Source organism: Spinacia oleracea, chromosome 6 (assembly GCF_020520425.1).
Source record: "Spinacia oleracea cultivar Varoflay chromosome 6, BTI_SOV_V1, whole genome shotgun sequence".
NCBI classification, from domain to species: Eukaryota; Viridiplantae; Streptophyta; class Magnoliopsida; order Caryophyllales; family Amaranthaceae; genus Spinacia; species Spinacia oleracea.
In genome coordinates this window covers 134600145-134613205 of record NC_079492.1, presented here as the reverse complement: position 1 = coordinate 134613205, position 13061 = coordinate 134600145, and the positions used below count along the sequence as shown (strand labels likewise).

The following is a 13061-nucleotide window of genomic DNA, read 5'->3' as shown; positions in this document are numbered from 1 at the left end:
AATCTAGGTTTAACCATTATTATCTTAAAGAAAGATATCAGTAGATAACAAAATCAGAAAATCAAACAACAAAATTGCTTTACAATTATAAACCCATGAAATTAAGACGATCTCTAAACGAGAAACATACAAGATTAATCAATTAATCAGAATTAACTGTTACACAGATCACAACTCACAAGTCACAACTCAGGTTGCATACGAAGAATAGTACGGTGAATAAACAGGGGACCCTGGTGTGTAGATTGGAGATTCCGGCGAGTAAACAGGGGATGCTGGCGTGTATATTGGAGATTCCGGAGAATAAACAGGACTTGCTGGCGTGTAGATTGGAGATTCCGGCGAATATTCAGGGGATGCTGGTGGTGTGTAGATTGGAGATTCCGGCGAGTAAACAGGGGATGCAGGCGTGTAGATTGGAGATTCAGGCGAGTAAACAGGAGACGCTGGCGTGTAGACTGGAGATTCCGGTGAGTAAACAGGGGAGTCTGGTGTGTAGATTGGAGAGTCCGGCGAGTAAACAGGGGACCCCGGTGTGTAGATTGGGGACTCCGGCGAGTAAACAGGGGACGCTGGTGTGTAAATTGGAGATTCCGGCGAATATTCAGGGGATGCTGGTGTATAGACTGGAGAAGGTGGGTTGTACGACGGCGATTCTGGCGAGTATTCAGGACTCTCTGGTGAATAGACTGGAGAGGATGGCACATACTCTGGTGATTCTGGCGAGTATTTTGGAGAGGATGGCACGTACTCTGGTGACGATGGCGTGTACTCCGGTGACTTAGGTGGCGACGATGGCGTGTACTCCGGTGACTTAGGTGGCGATGATGGCGTGTACTCCGGTGATTTAGGTGGCGACGATGGCGTGTATTCTGGCGATTCCGGTGCATACACAGGAGGAAACCATGGCGTGTATGATGGTGATTGTAAGTAATTAAAAGATTTTGACTCCATAGCGTAGTATTGATTTGGAGACGACGGCGACTCTGGTGTGTATTCAAGAGGAGACGACGGTGTGTACGACGGCGATCGTGAGTAATAAGAAGAAGTTGAATACATGGCGGCGTATTTGCGTTGGTATTGGAAGTTGATTTCTTGGTTTGGTCGGGTAATTTGAAGTTTTCTTGGGGATTACTCTGTTTCAAGGTTTGCAAATAACGGTGAATGTGCTGCATTATATTGGCGTCTACTCCGTATTTAAGATTTTTGGATGCGCATATCACAAATTTTACAAAACCTAGTCGGATTTGAAAAACCTAATCCGATATCAAATGGAATTTTACTTGCTCAAATATATAAAAAGATTATTAATATATTTCTAACTTAATAAAAATTAATTATTAATAATAAATAGAACTTTACTTGCTCAAAAATTACACAAAAGATAATTACTCGTATCTTTCTAACTTAATAATAATAATAAATTAAAAAGAAAATTAATAAATAAAATTTTACTTGTTAAAAAATTTATACAAAAGGAAAATTAACACATTTCTAACTTAATAATACGGAATAATAAATAAATAATAATAACAATGATAATAGCAAAAAAAAGTATTATGGTGGTTACCAGGGTCGTCTTAAACATTTCCGGACTATCTTTCAAATATGTTATACCAATCCTACCATTTTTTAAGTCACGTTATATTTGGCGTTGATATTGTACTCCGTATATAACTATGTATATGAACTTTTAAATTTTGAGACCCCAAAGAATGCGAGGCCCTATGCTATCATGTGAGTTCACAAGGCTAATGAAGAAAAAACCGGAAATGCAGGATATGATGTAAGAACAGCTTATGAAGGACTCAAATATCTCTAGGATCAAGCATAGTAAAGATATCATCAGTGTAAAATAACTAAGCTGAAGTAGTTTAACCACTTCAACTTATGAAGAACAACACGAAAATTATTGACGACTATATATTCATTCAAACAATTAGCTACTCTGTACATTAACAAGATTTTAAGACAACTTGATACTGTAGTACGGAGTAATTGTTACCCTCGTGAACTCTAATCCACTGTAATCTACTACGGAGTACTTCACAAACATATATTCTAATGGTGGTAAAAATGGTTACAATTATATTTATCAGATTAATAAATCGGAAGAATTAAATTATGAAGTAAAATAAATAACATCTTTACTTCAAAATTTAACTTAAATGCAAGCTAGCTTCATTGTCCATTTGTAAAATCAGCTTCTTTATTCTCATTTCCCTCGCCATTTCAAGTCCTAATAAAGTTTGGAGCGTGTGAGCCGAGGGTAGTAGCAAAAAAATTTGGCAGGAAGCAATTCTCTAATATCAGAGCCAGGTTTCGATCCTGGGACCTGTGGGTTATGGGCCCACCACGCTTCCGCTGCGCCACTCTGATTGTTGTGCTTCTTTTGAAGAATATCATTATAAGAAATTAGAATACTTGGTTTTGAAGAATATTATTATAAGAAATTAGAATACTTGGTTTGATTACTAAAAAAAAAGTTGGCAGGAAGCATTCTCTACTATCAGAGCCAGGTTTCGATCCTGGGACCTGTGGGTTATGGGCCCACCACGCTTCCGCTGCGCCACTCTGATTATTGTGATTCTTCTGCCAAAAGAAATATTTAGTTTATGATAAGAATACTTAGTTTTATTTGAAGTTTTAACTCCAGATTTGGGCATACATAAGACTTGATTCACATAATTTTAGAAACATTAATCATAAGATTCTTAACATTTGACGTGGTGATATAGCCTCAAAATTACATGGACTTGTATCTTAAAGGTTTACATTCAAATTATGAAGTAAAAGAAGTAACATCTTTACTTGAAAATTTTAACAAATTCTCATAGTTTTCTGCAAATTGTCATGCCATCACCAATAGGTACTAAACTAATGCTTACACGCTCATCCTCAAAAATAGCATTATTAAAATTCCTGAGACTAACAGTTCTTGAATCATTCACCAAAGGATCAGCCACTTTTCCATGCCAAAGTACATTATCAATGACAATAACACCCCCAACCCTAACAAGCTTCAACAATAACTCAAAATACTCCATATACATTTTCTTCTCTGCATCGATAAATGCAAAGTCATAGCTTCCAGCTTCTCCATTCAAAAGCAACACATTCAAAGTATCTATAGCAAGTCCATGTTTGATCTGCACTTTATGAAGAACCCCAGCTAGTTCAAAATACCTTCTAGCAACTTCTAGAACCTTGTCGTCTCTTTCACAGGCGACTAAACAGCCTGATTCTGGGAGGGCAAGGGCGACAGCCAAGGATGAGTAACCGGTGTAAACTCCAACCTCAATACACTTTCTTGCCCCAAATCAGCTTCTTTATTCTCATTTCCCTCGCCATTTCAAGTCCTAATAAAGTTTGGAGCGTGTGAGCCGAGGGTAGTAGCAAAAAAATTTGGCAAGAAGCATTCTATAATATCAGAGCCAGGTTTCGATCCTGGGACCTGTGGGTTATGGGCCCACCACGCTTCCGCTGCGCCACTCTGATTATTGTGCTACCTTTGCCGAATATAATTCCAACAACAATACTTGGTTTGACTACTTAAAAAAAGTTGGCAGGAAGCATTCTCTACTATCAGAGCCAGGTTTCGATCCTGGGACCTGTGGGTTATGGGCCCACCACGCTTCCGCTGCGCCACTCTGATTGTTATGCTTCTTCTGCAAAATAAAACAAATACAATATGATAAGAATACTTAGTTTTATTTGAAGTTTTATCTCCAGATTTGGGCATACACTAGTTAGTGCCCCGGGCGATGCCCCGGAGTGTTACATATAGTTTGATTTTTTTTATTCATTTCTAATTTACTTATAAATTTCTTTATATAGGCAATTTGAGAATAATAATATGAATTTTATTATACATGTAGTTTAAGAATAAAATTGTTTAACCAACAATTGTTGAACTAAATTTTTGAGTAATTTTATTTGTACAGAACTTTATTTTTTGAAATACTTTACTTACTCCCTCCGTATTTTTTTAAGAGATACACTTGGCCGGGCACGAGTATTAAGAAGAATAATTGAATGAAATAAAATAATAAAGCAAGTGGGGTTGAATAGATATTTTAATAATTAAACATGTGGGGACCATGTCATTTTGGTGGGTGGAGGATGGGGTGAGTTTATGAAATTATTTGTTTAATAGGATGGTGGGTGATAGGTATATTAGATGTATTATTTAATTAGATGGTGGGGTTGATAAGTTACTAAAAATGGCAAGTGTATCTCTTAAATAAATACGGCCGAAAAAGGCAAGTGTATCCCTTAAATAAATACGGAGAGAGTACAACTTATGAAAAATTTAAATTACAATTGTATATTGAGTTACAAAGTCGAAATACAATTTAGAGGAAAAACACATTTTTTTGGCTAAAAGAAAGCACAATATTGTTTTTCCTATTCTTTTCTCTGTTAATGTCACGGTTTTATGTTTAATCTAAATAAATTTCTAGAAAAGCTATATGATTTGATTAGTAAAAGAATAGAAATTGAGAAAAAAATTGTTATCATAAATTATTACTCAAATACATAAATTTGGGCATTAAATTTTTTTACTCATTTTCTCCTTTTTAGTTGTTTTAGAGTCACAAGTTGTATAGTTGGAGTGATGGATAAAACTAGGCATTAATATACAAGAGGTCATGGGTTCAAGAATGGGTAGCAACAATGTTTTTGGTGAGGACACAATAAAAAATCATGTGTGCGTATGACGTGGTGCTACGATGCCATGTCACTTGCCAAGTCATCGTGACACGTGGAGAGATGTCATGGATTGCCTTAGAGATTTAATAATATATATAGAATAAGACTTGATTGACATAATTTTAGAAACATTAATCATAAGATTCTTAACATTTGACGTGGTGATATAGCCTCAAAATTACATGGACTTGTATCTTAAAGGTTTACAATCAAATCTATACTGAAAAATGTCTATGTGGCACGTAGTACTCTTCCCTTTGCGCCACATCATCCACTCACCAAATGATATGTCATATTATGGACAACCAAAAATCAATACGTACAATGAGGTTCAAATTCCAGACCTCAAGTGTGAAGATAACTCTCATTACCATCTTAACCAACAACCATTTGTGGTTTATCTCTTCACATTAATTTATAAATGAATGTTAACATGAAGTTTACAACAATTAAACTTTTATGTGACTTTTTATTTTCTATTGACTATTTTGGAAAAAAAATAATAATTAAAGAATTAGGACAACCATGAATAAACTTGATGTCATAAGTCTCATAAGCATCAACTACAAAAATGCCTTGCATGGCTGCATGTATTTATTTGGTGTTTGTTAATTTTGAATCACTTATTTCCACTAGAAAACAAATTATACAAATTGTAAGATGATACAATTGAAAAATTATTTCTCATGATAAATGACTTAGTGTGTTTGTGTAGTTGACGAACTTGATGAATGCTTTCACTTAATGCTTTACATGCATCTTATCAAATATTTTGCTCAAGAAAAATCTAAAATTTTTCAATGTAGCAATCGGGGCATCGCCCGAGCCACACACTAGTTATGAAGTAAAAGAAGTAACATCTTTTCTTGAAAATTTTAACAAATTCTCATAGTTTTCTGCAAATTGTCATGCCATCACCAATAGGTACTAAACTAATGCTTACACGCTCATCCTCAAAAATAGCATTATTAAAATTCCTGAGACTAACAGTTCTTGAATCATTCACCAAAGGATCAGCCACTTTTCCATGCCAAAGTACATTATCAATCACAATAACACCCCCAACCCTAACAAGCTTCAACAATAACTCAAAATACTCCATATACATTTTCTTCTCTGCATCGATAAATGCAAAGTCATAGCTTCCAGCTTCTCCATTCAAAAGCAACACATTCAAAGTATCTATAGCAAGTCCATGTTTGATCTGCACTTTATGAAGAACCCCAGCTCGTTCAAAATACCTTCTAGCAACTTCTAGAACCTTCTCGTCTCTCTCACAGGCGACTAAACAGCCTGATTCTGGGAGGGCAAGGGCGACAGCCAAGGATGAGTAACCGGTGTAAACTCCAACCTCAATACACTTTCTAGCCCCAGTAATCTGGACAAGCATAGCGAGGAGTTGAGCTTGATCAGGAGAAACCTGCATCTGGCTACCACGCATTGTAGCAGTCTCTTCCCGTAGTTCCCTTAACACTTCTGGCTCTCGGACCTTGCTCAGGACATAATCATAAAGCATAGGAGTCAGACTAACAACTTGTTTGTTCCCGTACTTGTTATCTTTCACAACAACAAAGGCATCTGTGGAGCAGCATCTGACATAGTGCAATGACTTGTAAGGGATGAATCTGATGACACGGTTCCTCCTGGTTGTCGTTAATGAAAGTGAAAGGTCTTGAGGTATAACATATGGGAGAGTAGCAGGCTTTCCGAAACAGCAGATGCACGACATTCTGACCTATCAGTTGCAGAATCTAATTTAACACACAATGCACATGCTCACTTTTCCATGGCTTTTATCCTCTTTTGGGAACTAGTCTGCCAACTTGAACCTGCCAATAACAGTTAACAAGTTATCTTCACTTCTCTCCTACTAGTTCATATGAGAGATTCAATTGGAAATTTTCCAATCCAATCATCTAGGGAATCGGCATTGGTCAGTAAATAAGCCCAACTCAAATAAAGGCAAGGAGAAAAGACAATTAGAAAAGATCCCACAAGAGAGAAATTTGGCTCTTTTTATGGTATGTGCATTCAAAAAATGTCATCATATTCTTCCATCTTTCCGTCTATATTTTTTATTGTTCTTGACAGAATGCAAAAGATATTAATCAACAAGAGTACTTGCTTAAGCTCGAATTATTAAGATTGTCAACAACAACAACAACAACAACAACAACAACAACAACAACCATGCCTTCCTTACTTCCTTCCAAATTCTCTTTTCAAAACATACTATAAAGCTATAAGTAAAACAACTCCTATAAATATTAGCTCGAAGCCAATATTTCATCAATTTCCGATTCAACGGAGAATCAAAGTCGATTCCCAACCCAAGTACAACACCAACAACAATGCCAAAGCCTTCCCTTACTTTCCCTCAAAATTCTCTTACCAAAACATACTATAAGGCTATAAGCAAATACTAGCTTACGAATTATTCCATCAATTTCCGATTCACCAGATAATCAAAGTCGGTTCCCCAACCAACAAACCCCACACTGGAAATTCTAAATGGAATTAATTGCCTTAATACTTCACAATCAATAATGCAATTTAACTTTGTCCATCAAAAACAGATACTATCAAATTTCCCTAAATCTCATTTTTCCAATTTGTACAGTAATTACAGGCATCAAATTAAAAAAAGTTCCATCAACCAAAAACCGGATTTTTTTTTTTCCATTCCAAAATGCACCTAAAATCTACTTCAATAGCAAGAATAATGGATGGAACAAAATTCAGGTCTGCAATTGGAGATTATTCAATAGCAATTCAATAATAAACTCGAGAAATTAGATAAACATTAAAAAAAAAAAAAAAGACTTAGAAGACTGAAATTTTGATAGAATATTGCTTACTACTTACTAGGAGTTCTCCGACGGGTCGCCGCGTGGGAGGAGAGAGAAAAAATGGTGGATGTCGGAGACGGGGTGGTGGATTATAACGGTAGTTTCTATTTCATTCAACAATTAGAATCTAGTAGTATCCTTTATATATTTTAAAAAGAACCACACTTAACATCAACTGGGCATTTGGTCTAGTGGTATGATTCTCGCCCGAGTTCGATTCTCGGAATGCCCCAATTATTTTTATTTCGACTTCTACTTTTTTTGATTTGGTTTGTGTTTCAATCTGAATGTTAGTTAAGTGAGAAAGTGAGATAGGAGTAACAAATTTACAATGCAGCAAACATTTTATTTCAATTGCAAAACTTGTGGGAAGTAGAAACACAAAGGAGCGTAAATTGGTATTAGCGGTTGGGCTAAGGGTGCTACTATGTCAGAAAAATAAATTTTAATTTGTTTCTAGTAGTCGAGTCCAATTTGAGTAACCACCGCATCAATCCATAGCATTTGGTACAAAAATGAGTCACAAGGAAAGAATATTATTGTTTCATAGTTTACGAATAGTATTTAACAAATCTGCTATCACGAATTGGGCATTTGGTCTAGTGGTATGATTCTCGCTTAGGGTGCGAGAGGTCCCGAGTTCAATTCTCGGAATGCCCCATTTTTTATGTCTGTTACATTTTTTTAAAATTCTACAAGGTTTATCTAGTATCTCTCGGCTCAGCTAGGGCTAAACATTCTTTTCTCGGGGAACACAGCACGAAATGTTGCTGGAAATGGGGCTAAATACAGAATTAGATTCTGTAAATTCTATACATAAGCTTCAGATTGGTTAGAACTTACGGAGTACTTAACATCTAATTGAGGTACAGTTATACACTCAATAGTCAATACTTCAATAGAATACATCAGCTGCATATAGTACATTTAGGAAAGACTGCTCAAAATATTTTCAGGATTAGGAACATTATCATACAAGTATAGGATACCGAATTTTGAATCACTAATCCCTATCTTAATCGATAGTGAAAATTCTTGTAAGGTGCATAAGAATAAGGCTGACAAACACAGTCTATAGCATGAATCAACTTTCTTCTTGGTCCAACAGCATGAGCACCCATATCCTTTAGCTTCTTCATTGACAGATCTGCCAAGTGAAATTTATTGACATTTTTTGCACGTAGAATTCCTTCGAATTGCTCCAATCCAAGAGAAGAAAGCCACCTGCTCAATCCACCAGCACTTAAGATGTTTCTTTCAAGATTTGATGCCCGCATCTTCTTATTGATATTCATGGTGGAAGTGGACAAGCTATAAAATACAGATAGACCTTGTTTCATCATGGATGGTCTGACGAGCTTTGGAGATGTTTTAAGGGATTTTATAACAGTTTCTGTCTTCCCCGAAAAGGATGTCAACCCTACTTGGTCTTCCACTGGCCGTCTTGGTTCCGGGGTTGCTACTGCATTGTCTGCAGGAGAATAGACTTTTGTACAAGATTGGGTATTTGAGTTTGGAGACAAAGACATTGACCCATCACTTCTCTCCAGTAAAAGCTCAGATGGAATATTAGTCATCTTGTTAGATATATCTCCACACAGCTGACCTTGTTCAAGATCAGGCACCGTAGGCTGCTCAATAGTGGGAAGACGAGGAATCAGAATGTTAACTTTCTGCTTCTTAACAATAATCCAACTATCCTCTTCAGGCAAATATGAATCAACAGCAATATTTGAAGAGTTTTCCACAGCGTTATTGTTGCTTCTCAAATCTACTGTAGCAATCTTTTTTCGCTTGGGTTCCATCTTATCCTATAAGTCTGCACAGATTTGTTTTTCATGATCAGTTTGGTAATTAAATAATAATAATTCGTGTGACATAAAAATGTACTCCCCAAAGAAATGCCAGAATGGCAGAATCAGTAATCAAGAAGTATCTACAGCTTGCAAGCTGTACTAGAGCTAACGGCAGTAAAGAGACTTCACAAGTATAATGAGCAGCAATTGAGGATGTCATATGTGGATACAAGTAAAGCAAACTTTGCATCCTTTACATACCATGATCACAAACAGAAATTCCCAAACAAGCATTTGTTTTACCTTCGTGAGACAAGTAAACACAAGATTCAAAAGTTAATCATCTAAAACAGGCATCTCAGGATCTACAGAGCCACTGACCCATTCTGGAAGATACTCCGTAGTAAACTAAGGCAAAGGACAGAAAACTAATGGCCAAGTGACAAGTGAGGATCTGCAAGCATTCTTCAATCTATCTTACTCAACTGATAAGAAGAACTTTCTCACAGCATTTTCGTTGTGCTCCCAGCATCCCTCACCTTAACTAGTTTCCTTTGTTTTTTTCCCAAGACTAGCAAGTTCAACAGGAAGGGTTGTACAAACAACAAACCCCTCCCCCTTCCCCCGAAATGAGTAAAATGAAGATTTAAAATATGACCATAAAGCTAAAACGAAAGAAAATCTGAGTTAAAGAAAGCTAAAACCATTTAAGTTTTCACAAAAAGCAACCGGAAATACTCTACTGATGTATCCAAATTAGCATTTGGCTATTCTCAACTATTGACGCCAAACAAATTATAAACCGCTGTTGCCAACTTCTAACAGCTTCTGCTGCGGTTTCAACACAAGCTATGAAAACTGCAGGATATATTACTTAATACGGAGAACTAACTTACAAGACAAATGAGCAATAGTTATGACAAAATCCACGAACAAGATGTACTAGTACCACCAATTGCACAAAGGAACTTGGGAAAAGACTTGCAGTTACCAATTTTGCAATAGATGAATCAAACATGCTAATCAAAGAGTTCATCCTCTACAAATGTCACAACTCAGCAAGCACAATGCAAACAGAAGTATTATAACAATACACAGTTGTACATAGTCCTAGACCAAGGTAATTCACATCAAGATTGTTGATTCTTTGAAGGTTAACGGTTCACAGGCATGATTGATTGAATTTAACGAGGCGACGAAGGAAGATTCAATATGCATTATGGTAGAACACCTGCTTGCTATAATCTGATCTTGTTAGGGTAAAAGCACAAAACTGGAAATGATTTGCACTAGGGTTTACCAATTACCAAAATTGCTTTGCCCAATTATAAAAATGCTGCAAATTGAGATTAAACTAGCATAATTACATACTTAATTGCAAAACCCAGATCATTAGGAGGCACTATGAAGTGATTAATCAGTCATTCAGTTGCAAATTGAAAAAAAAAACATGATTTTGTATGGGATTTCAAATAGAATTGACATTGATTGTTTTAGATTCTTCAATTTACGAAATTAGTATTCTATTCATTTGAGTTTGATAATTTCACCTGAGAGATTAAGGATAGTTTCGAATATGGCGGTGTTGATGCAAATTGTAGTTGAACTTCAATGGTGATGGAAGCTTAATGGGGCATTTGAGAAGCGAGTTTTTTTTTTTTGTATTTTTTTTTTCAATATGTCACTTAATAGATCCAGCGCGAGGGTTTGAATGAGTATTTTCATGCCAAGTGTCCAACACTCGAACCCGAGACCTTGGTTAGTAGTAAGAGACCCTTAACCACTTATACCAACCCATTTGGTATTTAAGTGATGTTTGATTTGCAATAATTAGAGGGTAAAATATGACTTTCTAAGAAACAGGCGTTTGCCATGTTGGCTTTTCCCATTCCCCCCCCCCCCTAATATATCACTTAGACGTTGTTCCTCCGAGCTTTTTTTTGGCTGAATTGAACCGAACTGGATGAATGAGCTTTTTTTATTGGTTGAATTGAACTGAACTGATCAAACTGAACTGATGAAGTTGAACTGAATGGAACTGAAGTAATAAGTAATAATTAATAAATAACAAATAACAAATAATATAACGATAGTAATAGTAATGATGATGATGATAATAATAATAATAATAATAATAATAATAATAAATAAAATAATAATAATAATAAAAATAATAAATAATAAATAAATAAAGATGAACATTACAATAAAATTAATAGTAATTTTTAACATTATAATAAAAAAACAAAATAATAAAATAAGATCGGTTGAAATTTATGCTTAATCTAATTAACAAAGCATAAATACAATCCCGAAACCAAGACCCATATAAAAGCATGAATTAAACGAAACATACATTTGATGCTTGTACTCACACACTAACCTCACGAATATGATCAAGAACTACACGTGTAGTTCCTCTACAATAGTCCACCGACACGCCGGGATCCACCTTGATTCCGTTAGCTTAGAACTTTCTCAAGATATTTTGTCTATGGAGGAAATTATTCACTATTAAGGTTTTCCTCTCACCGGAGGTAAACACACAAGGCCAAGGTCAACCACGCACAACCGAACAAAAATAGGCACAACGCACGAGCGGGCCTTGCACGGGCTCGCGGCCGCTGCTACTGCTATGTTGTTACTTCGATCGTAACACGGGTTGTTGTACCCACGGGCCTTGCGTGCTTGGCTCGTGGGTTGGCAGCGTTGCTCGCTCCTTTGTACGCACGCTTATGGCCTTGCGGGCATTATTTATCGTATAGTACTTGATGATTTAATGTCGTACAATAGGATTATATTATTCGTGCGGTCCATCCCACGATATAACCGATACGATATACGATTACGATCCAACGACTTATCATATTATTTATGTTTTTCCGAAAATTTCCAATTATTCATTAAATGAATTTCCAATTCATATCGGCGATCTATTATATATCATTGGTGTGACCTTGTAGGTTCAGTCAAAAGTAAGTTGTGAGCCTAAGGATTAGAACTCACTGATCAGAAGCATTGCTCCATCTAGTTGTTCCTACCACTTGATCTCACTGAATTAATTATTCCGGTAATTAATCTAAACCTTAGTATTGGACCAATGCACTTTGGCTGAAAGACATATTTCCTTCAAGATCACTAAAGACGAAGACGAACACGATGTCGTTCTTTTGAACTGAAATTAGTGGAACAAAATGAAGCAGAACTAAACTGAAATGAAAAGAACTAAAATTAAGTCCAAAGGATGTTTGGTTTGAAATAATTAGATTATGCTCTATTCGACTTATTTTGACTTATTTCAGACAAAATAAGTTCATTAAGATAAGTTCGGTTAAAATAAGTTCAGAAAAAATAAGTTTTTTACATAAATTTTCACACTCAAATAAGTTTATTTCAGACAAAATATGTTTTTTCAGTTCAGACAAAAGAAGTCGAAAAGAACGGAGTCTTAGGTCTGAATCAAGCCAACCCGCAATAGTTTGATATTAATAAGGTTGGACAGAAAATTACCCCTTTCAATGAAACGATTCAAATTTTCAGGAAAAATGATGACGCTTGTGAATCTATATTATATGAAGGAACGCCTGAAACGACGTCAAAAATGTGAACTACTCGTATCATTTATACCCTTTACTTAATTTATTTATTTTTAAATTAAAAATAAACTTTCTATCTTGCTAGCAATAAGCTGATATTGAATAGA

The 13061-nt window shown here is 35.8% G+C and overlaps 4 protein-coding genes and 5 non-coding genes across 10 annotated transcripts; 1 reads left to right on the top strand and 8 right to left on the bottom strand.

Annotated features, from left to right (window-relative positions):
* LOC130462692 (uncharacterized) lies at window positions 1-1266 on the bottom strand. The gene has a single exon (XM_056831479.1). The coding sequence runs from the start codon at window positions 1057-1059 to the stop codon at window positions 190-192; it is 870 nt and encodes a 289-aa protein (XP_056687457.1). The 5' UTR covers window positions 1060-1266; the 3' UTR covers window positions 1-189.
* Window positions 1267-2307: 1041 nt separating this feature from the next.
* On the bottom strand, window positions 2308-2379 carry TRNAM-CAU (transfer RNA methionine (anticodon CAU)). Its single transcript has one exon. It is a non-coding gene; the product is annotated as a tRNA-Met (tRNA).
* Window positions 2380-2507: 128 nt separating this feature from the next.
* On the bottom strand, window positions 2508-2579 carry TRNAM-CAU (transfer RNA methionine (anticodon CAU)). The gene has a single exon. It is a non-coding gene; the product is annotated as a tRNA-Met (tRNA).
* Window positions 2580-2782: 203 nt separating this feature from the next.
* Window positions 2783-3320, bottom strand: LOC130463630 (uncharacterized; the record flags this gene model as incomplete). Its single annotated transcript, XM_056832816.1, has 1 exon — window positions 2783-3320. A coding segment is annotated over one exon (489 nt), but the record flags the coding sequence as incomplete, so codon positions are not given.
* Window positions 3321-3426: 106 nt separating this feature from the next.
* TRNAM-CAU (transfer RNA methionine (anticodon CAU)) lies at window positions 3427-3498 on the bottom strand. The gene has a single exon. It is a non-coding gene; the product is annotated as a tRNA-Met (tRNA).
* Window positions 3499-3583: 85 nt separating this feature from the next.
* On the bottom strand, window positions 3584-3655 carry TRNAM-CAU (transfer RNA methionine (anticodon CAU)). Its single transcript has one exon. It is a non-coding gene; the product is annotated as a tRNA-Met (tRNA).
* Window positions 3656-5382: 1727 nt separating this feature from the next.
* On the bottom strand, window positions 5383-7734 carry LOC110798200 (uncharacterized). Of its 2 annotated transcripts, none has more exons than XM_022003368.2 (2): window positions 7579-7734; window positions 5383-6542 (listed from the first exon to the last, which is right to left on the bottom strand). In XM_022003368.2, exon 2 carries the CDS (start codon window positions 6440-6442, stop codon window positions 5600-5602), a length of 843 nt encoding a protein of 280 aa, XP_021859060.1. In that variant the 5' UTR covers window positions 6443-6542; window positions 7579-7734; the 3' UTR covers window positions 5383-5599. The 2 variants fall into 2 exon arrangements, with proteins under 2 accessions (XP_021859060.1, XP_021859061.1); XM_022003369.2 differs by having other exon boundaries at window positions 7572-7701.
* A 416-nt stretch (window positions 7735-8150) lies between these two features.
* On the top strand, window positions 8151-8222 carry TRNAP-AGG (transfer RNA proline (anticodon AGG)). The gene has a single exon. It is a non-coding gene; the product is annotated as a tRNA-Pro (tRNA).
* A 190-nt stretch (window positions 8223-8412) lies between these two features.
* Window positions 8413-11062, bottom strand: LOC110798186 (uncharacterized). The gene is made up of 2 exons (XM_022003353.2): window positions 10909-11062; window positions 8413-9381 (listed from the first exon to the last, which is right to left on the bottom strand). The coding sequence occupies exon 2, from the start codon at window positions 9365-9367 to the stop codon at window positions 8573-8575; it is 795 nt and encodes a 264-aa protein (XP_021859045.1). The 5' UTR covers window positions 9368-9381; window positions 10909-11062; the 3' UTR covers window positions 8413-8572.
* Window positions 11063-13061: the final 1999 nt, after the last annotated feature.